Here is an 18,550-nt window from a genome sequence, read left to right on the forward strand (position 1 = left end):
CAAAGTTATCAGAAGACACTTAACATTATAAGTAAGACTAAAAACAAAAAAACAAACAAATAAAAACATAATAATAAAAAAATACACTTTATTTGTATTGTAATTTTAGTTTTATAAAATGAATGTCAATATACATATATATATATTCTTTTAAAATAATTGTGGATAAACCTTGTTGTTACATAAAAAAAACACTCAGACATCTGCAAAGCAGCTCAGTCAAAAAGGTGTGTTTTTAATAATTTTTTTTTTACAACTGAATATCAGTTTCATTCATTGTTTTTAAAGATATTATTGCGATTAACCTTTGCGAGCATTACAATTGTATTGATTGCTATCTGTTAAATTTGACAGCAGGTGGCAGTATTGTTCCGACAGTCACCCCTGCAACATCCAATAGTACATTGTTAACGTGAGGAGAAATGTGTTGTGCAGTGCATTGAACTGGTATTGACTTTTTTGTCAACATTGCAAAAAAAATTGTAATCAAGTAGATTCATCTGTTTATTTATTTATTACTTATTACTTTTCCAACAGACGGACAGATAAACACAGATGATGACCTTCTTTGGAGGCTCAAAGTCAAAAGAAAAATGTTGTTTTTTTGAAGAAAAGAGAGTCATTATAGAAACCTATTTTTAGTTTTTACAATATATAACTTTTTTTTGAGGTAACCTTAATGTAGGGGCGACTCTCCACCATGTGAACAACTCTGATTGACGCAGTATTTTATAGATCGATAACCTTTTCTTTAATGACCTTTAAAGATAAAGTCATCTCGACATTTCACTCCAAAACGCTTGACACAGATGTTGAAGAACAAAAACACATGTTTCTGTTGCAAAACAGCAACAATCATCAAAGCAATCGCTGTGATTTTCAGAGCCGTTGGCACATTACAGACCATAATTCACGCCAGGAGCATGAATCAGACCAGGATCTATCTTTTCTACTCAAAGTCCTCTGGAGCCAGGCAGGGCTGTTTTAATTTACCTTAATCATTCACACACAAGGCCCTCTGTGGCTCTTTTATTGATGGTAGCAGGGATCAAGCGCCACCGTCTGGAGAAAACCTGCAACTGACCTCTTCACAATCAGATATGAATCAGAGTTTTTTTTAATAATAATTTATTGATTGGAAGTTTTTTTTTTCAAATAAATGAAATTCAGACGACGAGTTGACTTCAATGGTAAGTCACATTTATAATATACAAAATTGTCGTTAATGGCTCCGAAAATGTGTTGCATCAGGTTTGTGACGTCACTTCAGTATATATTGCACAAGAGTTATTTCTGGGACGTTTACGAGATGTTGACATTTCACATATGCTTTAAATATGGAATATTGAGTCTCACATAAATAGTTGAGGCGTTTATGTATTCTTTGAATGATCTTGTTGTAATGCGCTGTTTCGCCACCAAGCTGTGCTGTTCTGTTAATTTTGGAGTCAAACTCACTTGTATCAACACATCTTTATTAATTCAGGTAGTTCTTGCACATTTCATTACAATCTGCGACACGACGAGGCTTTAATTCAACATATTTCCCTTGTTTTGATACTTATAATTGATTGTTCACTGTCATATTTTCGACCATCTTCACTCTGAAAAAAAAGCAAAAAGTTATTTTGAACACATTCAAGATCCATAATGTCAGATATTTAAAAGAGGTTGTACCTCTGACATTCAAGTACATGGAGTACTCTGCCGTCCCCAGCCTGTTCTCCAGGACCACCTTGAACTCCCCTTCTTCTCTGGGAGCCACTCTTAGGATGAGCAGGGAACAGACCCCGCACACGTTGGTGACGTGGTAGTTGGTGTCCGTGTTGAGGCTGATGTTGTTGCGGTACCAGGTCACACGTGGCACCGGATCTCCTTTAACGGCGCAGCTGATGCAGCACTCGTAGCCTTGAGGCGGCGTGCGCTTCCTCAGAGGAAGAATGAACGATGGAGGTGAAGTCAAGTCTACGGACCTTACCTTGGGTCTCGTCACTGTAAACTTTCCTGTAAGGAATAAGAGTTATTTGTGCAGGTAGAGAGCGTATTTTACCGTCACCTTTTTCCTTCGGAGTCGTGAACGCTGGAGATTCAACAGGCGCCGACGGCCCCATGTCGTTCTTAGAAAACACCCTGAAGTAGTAATCCCGCCCCGGCACGATGTTGACAATGGTGTATTTGTTGTTGAATAAGTTGTCGGCCTCTTTCCTCCACGTGGGCTTGAAGGAGTCTTTTTTGCAGATCATATAGTGGAGTCTGTCGTCTCTCTTCTCGTCTGGAGATGGAGCCCAGGAGATGGTGACTGTGCCCGGTGTGTTCTGATGCAGCTCCACGGGACCCGGAGGCTTTGGGTCGTCTGTACAGAGAAGATGTTGACTTTTCTGCCTAATCTACACATAGTATAAGTTTAACTTCAAGAAATTTAGGTTGTGTAATGGCTGCAATCTGCTTTTCAAGAAAAACATTTTTGTTCTGGCCGCTTAAGGCTAATTTTAAGAGCCTCAGACTGTTTTTCTATCAAATCATGGAATAAGGAACTTGATACATAAGTGATTCCCAAATATTTTGCCTCGGTACACAAGTTTCCAGGTATAATCTGATGTGCCTTTGGAAAATTGTTATATTTGCCCCAATTGGGACACTAAGAGCCTATTGTCATGGCGCCGATTTTGTATGTATATCTTTCTGTGTGCTGCAGATAGGACTTTAATGACTGTTAATCAAAAAATGTTTGATAATGGTTTTAATACCTATATCTTCATTTTAAAACTGGTGGTAAACTTATTTTTTTCTGATACCAACTTTATAAGATCAACTCAATTATATCCAGAGAAAATTAACACTTTTCACGCTTTGGTACAGAAATTCGCAATGGAAAGTAGTATTTCGTACTACCAAAGCATTTTGGTCGATGCCACGCTAACTTTTGATAACGACTTCCAAAGTGAGAAAGCGCTGTGTATTGGAAGTGGAGCACCAGTGTCTATTGTGTTGTGTTGTCGGGCAGGTCAACAACACAAAACCCCTGCAGCAGACGTGAGCTTCGATCTAGTTCGTCTAGTCTAAAGATCTAAACTTCCTTCATCACACTTTGTCGTCGTTGAATCCGCAAACTGTGAAACCTTTTTGGATAAGAACGGGAGATGGAAATGGATGTAGAGATAATTGAAAACTTAAGTTATGCTTAAAATTTTTGGTAAGCAATGTGAACTAAATGCAGCTTGCATAATAAATAACCAACTAGTGGCTTCATCTTAATTCGTTGTAATTTAGAATTATATTTTTATCAATATATACATTACTTGTAAAATTATTTGTTTTGGTTGTGTGCCTTGTGTTTATTTGTAATGTAAAACATGTTTCGTGACTCAAAACTGTTGGGGAACACTGGGATAGATATCGACCTTCACAGTTTTTCACATTTTTTAGTTATTAATTCTGGAACTAAAGAGCTCCAAGGCTTTTCATGTACTCGCCTATACATTTTCTTTTTTAACTAAATTTGTTTAGTTAGTTGTTAACTTGGATAAACAGATTTCAATGAACTCTGCAGGAAATGGAGTTCAGTGTGGCTATAGGAAGATTTGGAGTACAGATGACTCAAGAAAGTAAATCTGTGTTTCTCTAATGAAACTTCAAATGCTTGTTAAAATTCACTTGGCACCTGTAACTCTGACTTCAACATTGAAACTCTCCTGGCCAACAAGGTTCTTCACAGTGATGGTGTAGATTCCACTATCAGATCGCTCAGAAGTGGCAATGAAGAGCTGAGATCCTTTATCGGAGTTTGTGATCATCACATGTTTGAGCAGCGGAAGTCCGTCCTTCAACCAGATCACGTCCGGCAGAGGAGACGCCTGTCGGTGTTAAAGTTAAAGTGATGTGTGAGGATAAATGCAGACGAAGGTGACGACAACTGGGACGATACCTCAAAGTTGACGCCGAGACGAACAGTGTTTCCCGATTTCACCACCACAAACGATTTCATGTTGCGGTCCTTAAACCTTGGCTTTACTGAAAGTAAAAAAAAATTGTTTTAATACTAGATTCAAGCACCAAAACTAGAAAACAATTTTTCGTTTTAATTGTGGAGGTTCTCACCAGGGGGCGGCATCGCAATGAAGTAATTATCAAAGCTCTGAGGTAAGCTGTCGCCTCCGTAATTGTTCGCTATCACCCTCACCCAGTAAGTGGCCATTGCCTTTAGGCCAATCACATTGTAGGTGGTCCTGATAACTGGGATGGTGTTACAACGGGTCCAGTCCAGGATTTCTATTGGCCTGATCTCCACAAAGTACCCTTGAGCTTCATCCTCCACCCCTTTGATTTCCTTTGGCTTAGTCCAGGCCAGTGAGAAAGTTGTGTAAGTTGAGTCGGTCAACTTCAGGTCGGTGACTTTGCCCGGTGGTTCTTTGGCAAAGGAAGATGTGTTGTTAATAGACGGCTGACAAAGAGGTTTATGAACTATTCACACATGCGTACTCATGGGGTTTCTTGCGATAATGGTATCACAGGGACTACTGAGATCTCCTGCACCGGAAAGATTAATGGCAGAAATCCTGAATTCATATGCCGCCCCTTCAAACACGTCCTTCACGGCATACTTAGTATCTGAAGTTCAAAGAATTAGAAAGGCATGCATCACATCATCATCAAATTCTCTACGGTAGACTCTAAATTTAGTCACACACCTGCTATCGGTCCTCCTTGGTTTACAAGACTCCAGTAGTTTGTGCCTTTCTTTTTCTTCTCCAGGTTGTATCCGACTATTTTGCTTCCCCCGTTGTCACAGGGGGCGCACCAAGTGAGGTTGATGCAGTCCTTAAATGCACCCGCTAACTTGGGGGGTGCTGGTGCACTTGGATAACCTGTTGGCAAGAGGATGTAAGTTTTTTAATTACCGTATTTTCGGCACTAGGCATTAGGCGCACTGGATTATAAGGCGCAACTTCAATGAATCGCCTATTTTATAACTGTTTTTATAAATGGGGCGCACCGGATTATAAGGCGCATTGAATAAAAGATACAGTCAAACGTTTGACTGGGGTTGCATTATGCATCCACTAGATAAAGCTGTGCTTATGTGAATGTCAACAAAACAGTCAGATAAAGTCAAACTTTATTAAACGTTCTGAAAAGTCTTTTCACTCCCATGGTAACCATGTTCAAATGATGTTTTAAAGGCTTCAAGCAGCAGCGCTTGAGACTGGGGTTGTGAGCAGACAAATGTTGAGTGCGCAGCAGAGAAGTTGAGCGCATGTATGACAGCTAGAGCGCGCGTGTATGACATGTTGAACGCACAGGTATGACTGGTTGAGCGGCAGCAGAGTGATTTTGTGCAGAGTCATGAAAGTGTTTGTAAACAAGTCACACACCAGGTAATGTTCATATATAAGGCGCTTCGGATTATAAGACGCACTGTAGTTTATTGAGAAATGTAAAGGCCTTAAAATGCGCCTTATAGTGCGGAAAATACGGTAATGTAATTCCTAACAACAACACCAGAACTTTTTTTTTAGTAAAAGGAATTGTTAAATTGTAGTCTAATTATCAGACGTGTTTTCAAACTTACGTAAAACACCAGCTGGTATATCTTCGGTCTGTAGGAACTCGCTCACTCCCTCTGCATTCTTGGCTCTAATCCGATAAGTATACCTCCGTCCCGGGTCCACTCCTGAATCCCTGTAACTAGTATTGCTGCCTGGAATCTCTCCAAGAGGGGACCATTTATTGCGGCCCACTTGTTGCCTTTCGATGATATAGCTAGTAACGGGACTTCCGCCGGTGTCTTTCGGCGGTCTCCATTTGAACTCGACTGATGTCAGAGCACTCTCAATGACGTCCACGGGTCCTTGTGGTGGAGTGGGTTTATCTAGACATGGATTGTTTTGATTGGTTAATCCAGTGAAGGGACGTGGAGATAATGCGACGGGACTCACCCAAGACAATCAGCTCAGAAAATGCTTCAATTGTGCCAAATTCATTTTTAATCTTAATTTTGACCTGGCCGGAATCCCTCCTCTGGCACCTGGAAAGGCGCAGTTTGCTCCTCGACTCTGATGTTTCAATCCTCACGTTGAGGCCAGGCAGAAGCTCATTGTCGCCTTTGTACCAGTGCACGTTCATTGGCTCTCCGCCCGACATCGGCAGCTTCCACTCGGCAATTTCTCCAGCTTTAACAATGACTGGCTTGGTGAACTCTTTGAGCACATCGGCGTCAATCTTTGGTGGATCTGTATGATGAAAAGTCTCAGAAGAAAGAACATTATATTTGAACAAAAACCTCACCTTGAATACGGAGCGTCGCCTCTGATTTCCTGCCATCGGCTTCAAAGCGGTACACGGCAGAATCGTCTTTGTTACAGCTGTCGAAGATCAACCGGTGATTGGCTCCATCCTTGATAATTCTCACGCCGTCTTCTTCTTTGAGCTTAAGAAAACATGAGCGACAAAACAAACTGCTTCTCCAAATCTAATCAAATCCAAAGTGCCTCAGGATTTTCTCCGTGGTAACTTACGAGCCTATCGCCTTTATACCAGCGTCCCTCTGAAGTCTCATTGCTCAATTTGCAAGAAAGCTCGACCCGCTCACCAACGTTACCCGCCGTGTCCGACAGCCCGCTGACAAACAGAACACCACGTCCTGCGACATAAAGGGTGTGAAAATGAGGTTAACAAATCAATCATGGAGAACTTTTCAATACGAGATGTTGGATACATTTCTGCATGATCAGTGAGCTGAGTGGGGAAAAATAGCGGAGCGTACAACATGTTTGAATATGGAGATTGGAATTTAACAATTCATAGATCCCACTTTCTCACTTTCCGTCCAACTTTAATGCAAAACATCCCCAAAAAGGTTTCACAAAAGTGACCTCGAGTGTTTATTTCAAGTTAAATGTAATTGCAGTTTTTCTTTAAGGAGACACACATTCGCAACAGTTGCATAAACGTACTGTTCTCGGGACTCACAACAATAACTCAGCACACACACACTCACACATCTTAGCCTTCCCACGAGGAGTGTCCACATGAACCCCAAACTGCTTTACAACAATTATTCTGAGACGGCAGTTGCCTTAATTTCCATCATCAATAAAGTACTTGTTCCCAAGTTTCCAGTGTGAGATTAATTGGAACAGAGCAAAAAAATGTAAAGAGCTAATATCAATATAGTTGTTGTATATGTTTGATTATTCATCACTATAAAGAAAAAGCTGGATTTACCTGTCTTGATATCAGGAACCGTTGCTCCTGCTCGTGACCTCTGCTGTTTCTTATCTTCATCGTTTTTGTTTTTTTCACCATCGCCTTCCCTGATATCCTCTCCCTTTTTATCACCTTCTTCTCCATCAGTCCCCCCACTTTTACCATCGCTTCCATCTTTCCCTTGATCTCCTCCATAATCTTTTCCATGATCTTTTTCACTTCCCAGTGCTGGCTCTTTTTCCGCTCCAGCTCTCCCGACTTCCCCTAGTTCTCCTTGTTCCTTGGCTTTTTCCTTATTCACAGTTTTGGTATCTTTACGCTTGAGACCATCGGGGTCAGCTGAAAAGTGTGTTTAGAAACCACTGAGCTGTGAAACCATCAACCTTAATCATACATGGAAAAGAGGTCCTACCTTTTACTGTGAGAGCGGCTGAGCTCCTTGTGACCCCAACAATGGCAAAATATTTTCCGTTGTCTGTTTTCGCGCAGTCTTTCACAGTCAGAGTGTGAGTAAGTTTGTCCTCGGAGACGGTGATCTGATATTTCTCTCCGTCCTCGAGTGACGTTTCTTCTGTCGCCCAAGTAATTCCGTTCTGCGGTGCCGACAACTGGCACTGAAACACAGCGTCTTGGCCTTCGACCGAGGTTGCGTCCTTTATCTTTGAGGAGAAGTCAACTTTGGGCACTGAAAGAAGGGAGTGTGTGTAGTTAACCTGCTTTAATGAGAACGGTTTTAAACAAGAAAAGAGGTGGTACGTGTCAGTTCCGTGGTGATGATGTTGGCATCGTCAACATCAAGCTGGTAAAGTCCGACGTCTTCTGGCTGAGGGTCTTTGAAGGTGAATAGATACTTTGACCCAGTTTTCTGAAGGTGTGGCCTTGAATTTGCATCTGTACCAAAGTTAACCAGGTTGCCGTCCTTTTTTTTAAAAAGACATTTTGGTTGGTTTTTGGTTTGTACCAAATTGCTTGAAATTTCAACTGAAACTTACCTTATACAACCGGATTTCGCTGTTGGGATCCCGTAGAGTCATGTCTAAACTAAACTCTGCGTTTCCATTCGGCTTGATTTCAATTTGTTTCAAATTTCCCACTTTTTCAACAACCTGAAAAAAAATAAAGATAACACATGATGCTACTTCTTTGGGACTATTTTTATGCCATGGTTGTTGCAGGCTAATTTTCCATTTTTGGCAAAATAAAATCAATATATTTTTTAATTAATCGATTTGTCATGCCCTCTCCGATCTCTTTCATTGAAATTTGATTTCAAAATTAAGCTTGATCACAATGTTTTAAGCAATATATACTAGAACTTTAATCTGATCGCCAAGGCAACACATTTTGATTTGGTTTATATTAATCTTGTCAATTTCAACTTGTGATGGGTTCATTAGGCTTCATGAAACAGCTGATGAGGTATCATGATACAGTGTCTGCATTTTGAAAGACCACTAGATGTCACTCTGCTTTTTTTTAAATATTCTTTTTTGATCTAATAATTCAATGAAACCGGGAACCGTGCTGTTTGATTCATGATACCTCATCGGTTCCATCCCAAGGCTCCTTGAAAGTCTCACTAGAGTCAAACGAACCTTCGCCTGTTCCTCTTCCTTCTCTTTTTTCATCTGATTCAGCCTTTTCAACATCCAGCGGAAGTCAGTGACCCCGAAGTCCAAACAGATTCTCTCGTAGTCCTTCTTCCGAGCACAGACCAGCAGCTCCCAGAGTTTTGGGTCGATCTCTCCCTCCTTCTTGGGTGGAAGTTGTTTTTTTCTGGTCACAACTACACTGAAGCATCGACAAAAATGTATTTATCACAGGCGTGATACGGACGGATGATTGGGAAGAACTCACGTTTTCTTGAGCATCTTTCTGAAGTCTTGCGTTCCATTATCTGTACAGGATTTATTTTTTGATTAAGAAAAACGTGAAATAAAAATGTGTTTAAACTTCTAGGGTTGTAATTCAAAATTATTCTAGATTGTACTTCTTAAATCTGTTGTTGGTGACATTATACATTTATCTGCTAAATATGATCTTGGGGTTAAAAAAATAAGCCAATATCTCAATATAATTAAGCTATTTTAGTTTAGTTCATTAATAAAAGTAATTCTCCTACCGTCTTGTTTCTTTGGCTTGAAACCAGCTAAAGTGAGATGGAGAAGAACCAGTCAACATGAATTACCATTCAAATAGTTTCCGTGTGTCGCTCACCTTCTACGACCTTCAGAACCATGGTGCTCTCTGCGATTCCAAAGTCGTTGGTTGCGTTGCATTTGTAGGTGTCGGCGTCTTCCATTTTAACATTTAGAATCTGTTTAATTGACATTCTTTTATTGATAATATAGTTGATGTTTAATGTGATTATTACAGTTGGTGAAACTTTCAGTTGCTGAGAAGTGTTGTTAGGATGTCCTCCAGATCTTTTTTCGTAGATAATAGCTTAGCCATCAGTCCCTTTCCAGTGACGGATATGCTGTTGCTAAAAATACTGTTAAATCTCATCCTGTTAGCCAACAAGAGCATGAGTGCCAATCCAAGTGAGTTTAGGACTTCCTAGCCAGTGCCAGCCTGCTCATACAAAGTCAGTACTCTGTCCTATAGTATGCACTGCAATTTAATATTGAGTGAAAATCCCATCAGGAATGCTGTGAAAATGGTTAGGCTCACTGTGGGGGTCAACTCTGTACACTTTTGACAACACATACTGTACGTGTTTGGGACGGTCAACCACAAAGAAAAATCTCCCCTAATTTTATTTTGAAGGACAAGAAAAATGGACATTTCATCCTAAAACTGTTGATCACAAATACATGCCGAAATATTATTTACTTGTATACTAAACAAATATACTAAATTAATTTGTCATTTCTTTATGATTACAGAACGGCCAAATAGTTTTATTAGAGCCACTTCGTCATCATATTAAAATATAAATATTCTGTTAAGAAAATTACAGTAAACAAAACTGACTCAGGTGGCCATATTTGTTATGTTGCAGGGGCACAACTTTTCTTCTCTCTCCTCCTTTAAGCAACGTACACATTGGCACTTTCTTTAAAATCCAGAGGAACTAGAATTATCTTGGATCCCATCCTGCACAGCTTACTTTAAACTTAATTTTTATCTACACAAAATAGTTATATTATTTAAAAAAAAAAGAAAAAAGATTTAACCATGCAGTGAAATGGCTTTATAGCATTGCAGTCACAATTTTCTGACACCTTTAACATAAGCATCTTAAAATTCCGGTATAGATTTTAACAAGTAGTTATAAGCAACACATTTAACATGTTTTGGACCCAGACATAACACAAGGGTTAAAAAAAATTATAAAGGGTTTCAAATTTGAAAATGTATTAAATAATTGAGGGCATTTTAACAAATGAAAAACTGTTTTCAGTTTATTCATTATATCTCAGTGTATCTGTCCAATTTCAGGTAAATTAAATAATTTAAAAAAGGGTTTTATATTCCAGGTGTGATATCTTTTTTTTAAAAAAAGGCTTATCTTTGGTCATTAAAAGGAAAGTGTGCACTTATTGCAACGTTCCAATATTTTCTCACCTCGAGAATATACTCCTGGTTCCGCTGATCATATCTTGTAACGTACTTCTCTGGGTCCTTCATATCTCCTTTGGTACGCTCCCATGTCAAGGTGGGTGCCGGCACGCCACTCGCCGCCGCTTTAAAGATCCCTTTTTTACCTAAGAAAAAAAACACAAGAGTGCATTTGAGCGTATTTATCATCTTGACATGCTTCTGACGGTTCATTCACTGACCCGTTTGGACGGTCGTGCCCATCGGCTTCCTGGTAAAGTCGGGAGTAGATTTTCCAAGAGGAAGTCGCTCAACATACTGAGTGATTACAACCCCAGGAATCCTGGAGCGCTTCTTGATGGCCACTGGTGGAAACATAAACAGTTATTACTGTCAGTCAGGGCGAGGCTTAAGAGGCCCTCACACGTATTTGTAATGTAATGTTGTCACAAGAGTGGCTTTCATGAAAAATGATTTTAATAAGAAATATTCTGCTCCGCTAGAAACCCAGAGAACGCACCAGCATGCTAAGAAATGTTGCTGTCCATCCACAACATTACTAAATCACTATTCAAGTTATTTTTTTTTAATTTTGCACATAAATCGCTTAAAACTGACATTTGACTGATGCATTTCTTCCTCTTGTTTCACATATGGGGTTATTAGAAAGAACAAATCAAACTTGTATCACCCCTCTGTGTGTAGTTAAGTGATGTTTTGTTGTTAGGATTGGACCAGGTGTTGGCAGTTCAAATTTCCCAATGGGCGGAATAACATACTGCTGTAGGAAGACGGGATGAACAAAAGTGTCCTTAATATGATAATTAAATATACATATTTAAGCGTGAAAGAGACTTAAAAATGAACAAATCAAACAAGTATCTCCAATAATGCTTGAACAGCAGTTATGGAATAAGATCCAATTGCAGTTCATGGATTGTACAGTAGGGAGCAGTGTTTACTATAATTATTCTTCCTCTGTCTAAATGTTTTATCAATTAAAGTCAAGCTACTTGTATTTGACGTAAAGTGCTGTAAAAATACAGCATAAAACTCACCAAAAAATGTCTAATGTCAGCCTATATTAACATCTGACTCCAACGATGAACCCCTTGACTGATCCTGTTGTGTTGATGTTCACATAGAGACAAACAGACTTTATTTATAAGACTTGGACTGAGATGAGTCACTCTTCCGTCAGCTGCTCCAGGAACCCAACATAACTTCATGACTCACTGCCTCATTCACAACAACCGGGTATGATTAGCAGTGAATTAAAAAAAGTGTGCGTGTGTACTTGTGCTGCCGTTGACAGACGAAGATGATCAAGCCAGAATTCTAAGGGTTCATTTTCCATCCAACGCAGCAGAGAGACACACATGTCAAAGGAGCGAGTGAGATTTCCTCTCCCTGCTTTCAACAGCCGCGATCGTTTGAATAAAAGTGATGCCGAAACATCTCTTCTGAAGCACACAAGACCAAAATGATGAAATTAATGGACAGTCGTTGCAATGAGAGAGACCCCACAGTGCAGCGTCAAGACTTGTTTGAGGTTAAATTCTTTGCTTAAAGGGTTTGCTGGCATCTGTAACTTTGAGTTTTAAGACCTGGATGTTCCCTAAGAGTCTCCTCCCTGCTTAAGGTGCCCTTGATGGGAAGTCCTTTAGGCCTCAGCCTGTCTTTGTCACTTAACTTTGAATGTCCACTACTATTCCTCATGAGGAGTTTTTTATTAAGTTATATTTGAGGGATTAATTCAAATCCTGCCTAGTTTGATTTAAAGTTATCAACTGAATTATTTATTTTCTACAGCCAACAGCTTTCTTCCACCCAGAATAATCCACATGTTACTTTTTAATTTGTTTTATTTATAATTAGACACTTTCCAAGATATAGTTTTTGATCATGTAACGGAAAGTTCACTTAAAATTCAAATTTCACTCGTTTTTGAGCGCTTTGGCAATATTTAACCAGTGTTTTTTGTCTTTGTAGCATGTCAGCTTTTAAGCCTTTGCTATTAACAAGCGTAAAATATAGACTCGTTTAATTTTTACCTGAACAATTTCTCATCTCAAGGCTTCAATTCAAGATGGACGTTACAGACAAACAGTATGGATGTTTTTGGATGTTTTTAAGTGTCTTTTTGGACAACGATGAAGACGAAGACAACTGAGCATCAGTCGCTACAATAAAATAGACATTCATTTCTATAACTCTAATGAGGAACAGATAACTAGGAAAATAATCCCAATCCTTGGTCGATATGAGGGTGAGTTTAAAAAAAAAAAAAAAAAAAATTCATCAGTGATTTATTATTATTTGACAGCAGGGGGCAGTAGTTATCCAGAATTGCACCAGCCATTGAAAAAGAAAAGTAAAGTTGGTCAGGCAGGTACAATTAAACGATCTGTTCTTTGTCCAACTGTCAACATAACCTGGTTAAAAAAAGATATTCTGCTTAGAGATAAAGTTTAATGGCCTATGCCTTTATTCATTTTAATAGACGGACATTAAAGCTGCAAAAATACAATGGTATTGCCAAATTTAAAAAAAGAGAAATAAATTAATTTATAACACTGAATCATTAGGAGCTTTTGGGATTTTTTTCCCTTTGCAACAAGGTTCTCATATATAGAGCTTTTGTCAGACAAAGTTGTCAGTTTACTGTATTTTTTTTAATTTAGTAAACATTATTGACTCATGTGTTTTGATTTATCAAGAGACACAGACAAATTTTCCTTCGGATAAATGGGAAGAAATATGTTTTTAAAGTAAAACCCCTTTCAGACAGTAATATTTAAAATGACACAAATAAAATTATTTTATTATTCCTGTGTGGCCTGGACTGGTCCCGGGCCCTGGCCTGGTCGTTGGAGTTTTGTTCACTTTGAGCCTCAAAATGTAACATTTCCTAATCCGAGCATTTCCTATTTGTTATGTATTGTTAACTTTCAGAGACTTGGATTGGTTTTGTTGCAGAAGTACACGTTTTCACTGGAAGATAAACTCTGTTTGTATTCCTGCGGGAGAGCAAAACAAAGGAGCAAGAAAAGGTGCCTCCATTTGAAATAGACATTCATAGCCAGAATCCACAAAAAGTGTTCAGAAGAGGAGTCATCTGAGTCGAGAATGTAAACAAGGTTGACTTTAGCCTACTTTGACTGTTGAGAATTGAGGTCAAGCGATGCTCCCCGAAAAACTCTCCAATAAATGCATTACCTCGTCTACGCCTGATGATGCGACATGTTTGTTCTTGTGTATATATATTTTAGAGATGTATGGTTGTTGAGCAACTCAATACAGTCCTTAGACTAGGTTTGTGGGGCCGTCAAAAAAAAGACGGCATAAAGTTAAAGAGTAAAAATAAGAACCCTTAAAAAGAAAAAAAAAAGTAAATTATATACAGTATATATTTTTTTTATGATGATTATGATTTAATTTATATATATTGTATTTGAATGGAACTCTATTTAAAATATATTTTATTCAATTTTCTGTTTATGCCCTAATTTTAAGTAAAATAACCATCTTATTAGACTTAATGATGAACTACATTAACTTGGCAAATCACATTTTGAGATATTAAGAAAAGAAAGACGCCTTAAAGATTGAAAAAAGAAAAAACATCTGCCAATGAGGTAAAAAAAAACATTCTACTTAACTCCGAAAAATGTCTTGTAATGTCTTCATAGCTTTGTTTTTCAGAAACTGTCAGAAGATTTTGTTTTACTCTCTCTTAAAGATCATTTTTGTCATTCAATATCTCGAAATAATTAATGAGATTTTACTGAAATTAAAAATGTTTTATTTGAAACAAGAATTAAACAATTTCAGTGTGATGTTTCACTCATGAGGGTCTCACAGATGCAGTCAAGCTGGTGTTGAGGTGAGAATGGTGATATTTCCATGTAAGGATGTTGGTTAGGACGAGGACAGAACAGGTGGATGAATTAAAATGTGAAAAACTATTAAAAAAAAAAAAAAAAAAAAACTGACAAAAACCAACTGACAAAAACCAACTGACAAAAACCAACTGTCAAAAACGATGAAGCAAGAAGAGTCTCTCTGAAGTACAATGACATTCATGAAACATATTTCCCCCCTTCCTCACTTTAGCTGGCAAAAGATGATCGTGGCTGTCTGGTTTTTTCAGCAGGTCTGTTCTAATTGAAGGCCTGACACTAAATATTCATCAAACTGAGATGTTGGTGGTCTCACCATCTCGCCAATACAAATGAAAGCACTGCTGTGTTCTGACACCAATTGACAGCTGATTAGATTTGGGTTTTAAAAAAATGGTATGATATGTTACTATGGTAATCTGCCTCCATCTCATGTAGTAAATAACAGTCAGGAGTTTTCTTTAATGATCTTTGTAGGAAAGTTTTAGTTTTTTAATTTCTTGGGATGTGCTTGATGAAGATAACCGGTCCAGCAGATGTGACTTACCTGCAGGTTGTTTAGCACCGGGCGCTAGCACCATGGTTGCGTTTGTGTTCTGAAGCTGAAATCAAACCAATGAAAGCATATGTTACGCTTTTAATATCAATTAGTACCAAAATACTTTCTGCGGAGGTATGGTGATTTATGGAAGGATTTTAATGTAAAACATTGAATTTTGATGCTGGAAAGTTCTTAATGCTAACTGGAGGCTATGCTAGTTCATACCAATGTTGGTGTTAGATTATTGTTTTTATTATCTGCTTCCAGAAAGGAACCAAAATGTGTGTTGCTTCTCTGTCTGTGTACTGTTTATGTAACTACTGGTGCCATTATGTTGATTAAATAAATAATGATAATAAATAATTTATCTGTTAATGTTGTTTGACATTTTATCCCCTCAACACTTAACGTTTTTTTTATTCGTTTTTTTTAACCATATTCTTAAATAAAATAATGCAGGAAAAATATAAATTTTCACATTAACAGCAAGTATTATATACTTTACCATAAAGGTTATGTATTAAAAAATGTTAATTAACATTTAAAAAATGTTCCCCCCATATATCTTAAATCATTCAGGAAAAACATAATTGTTTTTAATAACAGAAAGTATGCTATAGTTGACCATAAAAAGAACATCTGATAAAACATTACTTTAAAAACATTAAAATTAAATAGTTAACGTTATAAAAAATTAAGCTTGATCGAAAATGCTTGATCATTAAAAACCCAAAGAAGATTTAAAATGGAAGTGTGAGAGAAAAAAATTAAAATATTTTTATTTGTTTTACTTGTTTTGTAGACGAGAGTTACATGTTCGAATAAACCTGAATTCATTTTAAATTTGAGAACTAGAGACACATCACTGTGCATCATTATAAGCAATAAGGACACGGTCACATGACTATACCACGATTCTGTTACCATGAAGGTCAGGAGAAGTGATGACCCGACCAATAAAAATGGGGTCATGGGCCAAAAGAAGCAAAGGAGGTTCTCCTGTGCTCGAGTGTCGCTTGGACAGCAATGTGACATCAGCCCGTCAAGAGAGGTGACGTGAAGACCCTGTGCAGACGCCGGGAGACATGCCGGGACACAGTAAATGAGGAATGTGAAATCCCACCTACCGGGCGACACTGACCAAGTTCTAGTGGAGTCAAATAGCTGCGCCAGCAGTTTAACTGCTGAAGATCCAAACTTAGAAGGCAACCGTCTGGAGGTTCAATGCTAAATGTAAATGTCTGGAATTCAAACATGGATATGTCACCTTGATGATTCACGAGTGATTAACACTAAATAGGGTTTACTTTATTAAATAACAGCTTATTATATCGTTGTAAGGAGCTTAAAAAAAAAAATCGAAATAATGAATGTATTTTTCCTCATTATTGGTCTCCAAGGGTCAGTTATTAACTATTTTGACCTTCTTAATCTGTCACTATCATGACCTTTTGATCGAGTGATTCTAAATCTAGTTGAGTCAGATAACAGTTGAACTTGGACTCACAGTGATGCATTAAGAGTTGCTAATAATATTTTGAGAACAAGGTGAACGGCTATAAAACACAATTTATATGCAACAGAAATTAAACACTAGAGCCTCAAGTCTTTTGTGATTTGACTAATTTATGCTGTCGTTGTTTTTAATGGGCAGTTAAGTTGTCTTTTAAAAAGCATTTTTAAATAAAATAACCTCATAGCTTCTCAAAGATAAACAATGGTCATAAATTATGTGGCAAAGAAAAGAAATCAAGAAAATACCTTCTGTGTTGATGTTTTTGTCAAGTGATTTGTTTGGATTATCTTATTGAAAACGACAATAAATTCATATATAACTTGTAAGAATGTATTTCTTCAAAAATATGGAATAGATATTGAGTCCCCTTCCAAAATATAGATAAAAATCTAAGTCAAATGTTGATTTGTAGTGAACCAGAATAAATAGACTTTGAATTCATTAAAAAAATAAATGAATAAAAGTCCTTCATGCACTGTTTTAAAGCCTCATAATTGTGATCAAGTATAGGAAAAAAACGACTATCTACTGTTGTGGTCATAAAACAGAAATATGGGTTGTTATAATTTGATACAATTCCTAATTAATGTTGTTAATGTTTACATTGAACCAAAACAAATCAACGTCTTACAATGAATTAAACATTACAATTGTGATTAAGAGAAAAATGTATTAAAATGTATGAATTCATGTATTAAGTTTAGAATTTTAGATGTTTTCAACCTGATTAATAATGATTTATCCATATCATTTATCATTTATGCCAGATGGTTTACCATAAATATGTTTTTATCTCAACTGGAAAAAAAAAAATCAACACTTTTTTAAAATAAATGACTCGGATAATGAAAATGGACTTACTGTTATGAGCCTGTGTTCAGATATCCTTCGTTAACCCGTGCGCATCTCTCCAGCTGTATCCTGTGAAGTTGCGAACCTCCTTTTCCTGGCTAATAAAATTTCCAAGAGCATCGGAACCTTACATGGCTGAAATGTGGTTGTTAAAAACGGGCATTACACCACTTCCTAAAGTGTGTGTGGAGGCGGGTTTCTTGTATGTCTTCCATGTGAAAGCGATAACTTAGCGGGAGCCACTGGAAATACATCATGACTGTTCATTCAATCTGGTATCGGACACGGTCAAGGGATTTACACCTTAACGGATGGTCGACGGATGTCATTCCCAATAGACCCCCCTCGCTCCCCCATCACAGGATTCAGTTGTTATACTTTAGTTTTAACCAAGGACAGCATTTATATTTCGAATAAATATCCAAAAAGGTCAAACAAACACAAACATCTGTGAGTGGCAGAAGCACCAGTCACAAGGTCGGTCTACTGTGTATTTTACTAGTCATCGGATACTAACACGATCTATTTTATTTGGTAAAATAATACCTGGATTATACTGAGGAACTTTCTGTAACGATTAGCTGTTGGTTTTCCTTACAGCATAATCCAGGGTGTTGGCTTAGTCACACTGGAAGGTTTGGCAAAGCTTTCGAAGTGGGATTGCCAGTGTTGAGAAGTGAGTGGCTTTCCGTGCTAATATTGTCAGACGTTAAACAGCCATGACTAATCTGAACAGTGACTTCAGATGATTATAGCCCCGAAAGAACACGGGGGTCGGAAAGAGTGACTCACTTCTGTTTTTGTTTTCGTCCTATTTTATTATTTTAGCAAATCCTAATGTGTAGGATCTCAACAGAAGATTAATTTACGAGTCACGATAAAATGGATGTGTCACATTTATCCAGTGACTAAAGTTGTGTTAATACTCTATGGTTTGTACAGGGAGTGAACAGAATAATGAGTTATGTGTGGTTGAGATAAAACACCACA

General features: G+C 37.7%; 1 protein-coding gene across 1 annotated transcript; it reads right to left on the reverse strand.

The window, feature by feature from the left end:
- Nucleotides 1-1,106: 1,106 nt before the first annotated feature.
- LOC148071271 (immunoglobulin-like and fibronectin type III domain-containing protein 1) lies at nucleotides 1,107-17,904 on the reverse strand. Its single transcript, XM_087800603.1, has 24 exons — nucleotides 17,570-17,904; nucleotides 15,199-15,253; nucleotides 10,992-11,114; nucleotides 10,777-10,916; nucleotides 9,424-9,523; nucleotides 9,329-9,355; nucleotides 9,064-9,103; nucleotides 8,802-8,997; nucleotides 8,199-8,312; nucleotides 7,963-8,125; nucleotides 7,619-7,891; nucleotides 7,225-7,545; nucleotides 6,516-6,640; nucleotides 6,286-6,427; nucleotides 5,937-6,230; nucleotides 5,570-5,869; nucleotides 4,689-4,865; nucleotides 4,480-4,608; nucleotides 4,099-4,407; nucleotides 3,926-4,011; nucleotides 3,662-3,854; nucleotides 2,057-2,353; nucleotides 1,678-2,004; nucleotides 1,107-1,604 (listed from the first exon to the last, which is right to left on the reverse strand). The coding sequence occupies exons 2-24, from the start codon at nucleotides 15,230-15,232 to the stop codon at nucleotides 1,600-1,602; spliced, it is 3,915 nt and encodes a 1,304-aa protein (XP_087656729.1). The 5' UTR covers nucleotides 15,233-15,253; nucleotides 17,570-17,904; the 3' UTR covers nucleotides 1,107-1,599.
- Nucleotides 17,905-18,550: the final 646 nt, after the last annotated feature.

This window comes from Callionymus lyra, chromosome 10 (assembly GCF_982586985.1).
Source record: "Callionymus lyra chromosome 10, fCalLyr1.hap1.1, whole genome shotgun sequence".
NCBI lineage: Eukaryota > Metazoa > Chordata > Actinopteri > Syngnathiformes > Callionymidae > Callionymus > Callionymus lyra.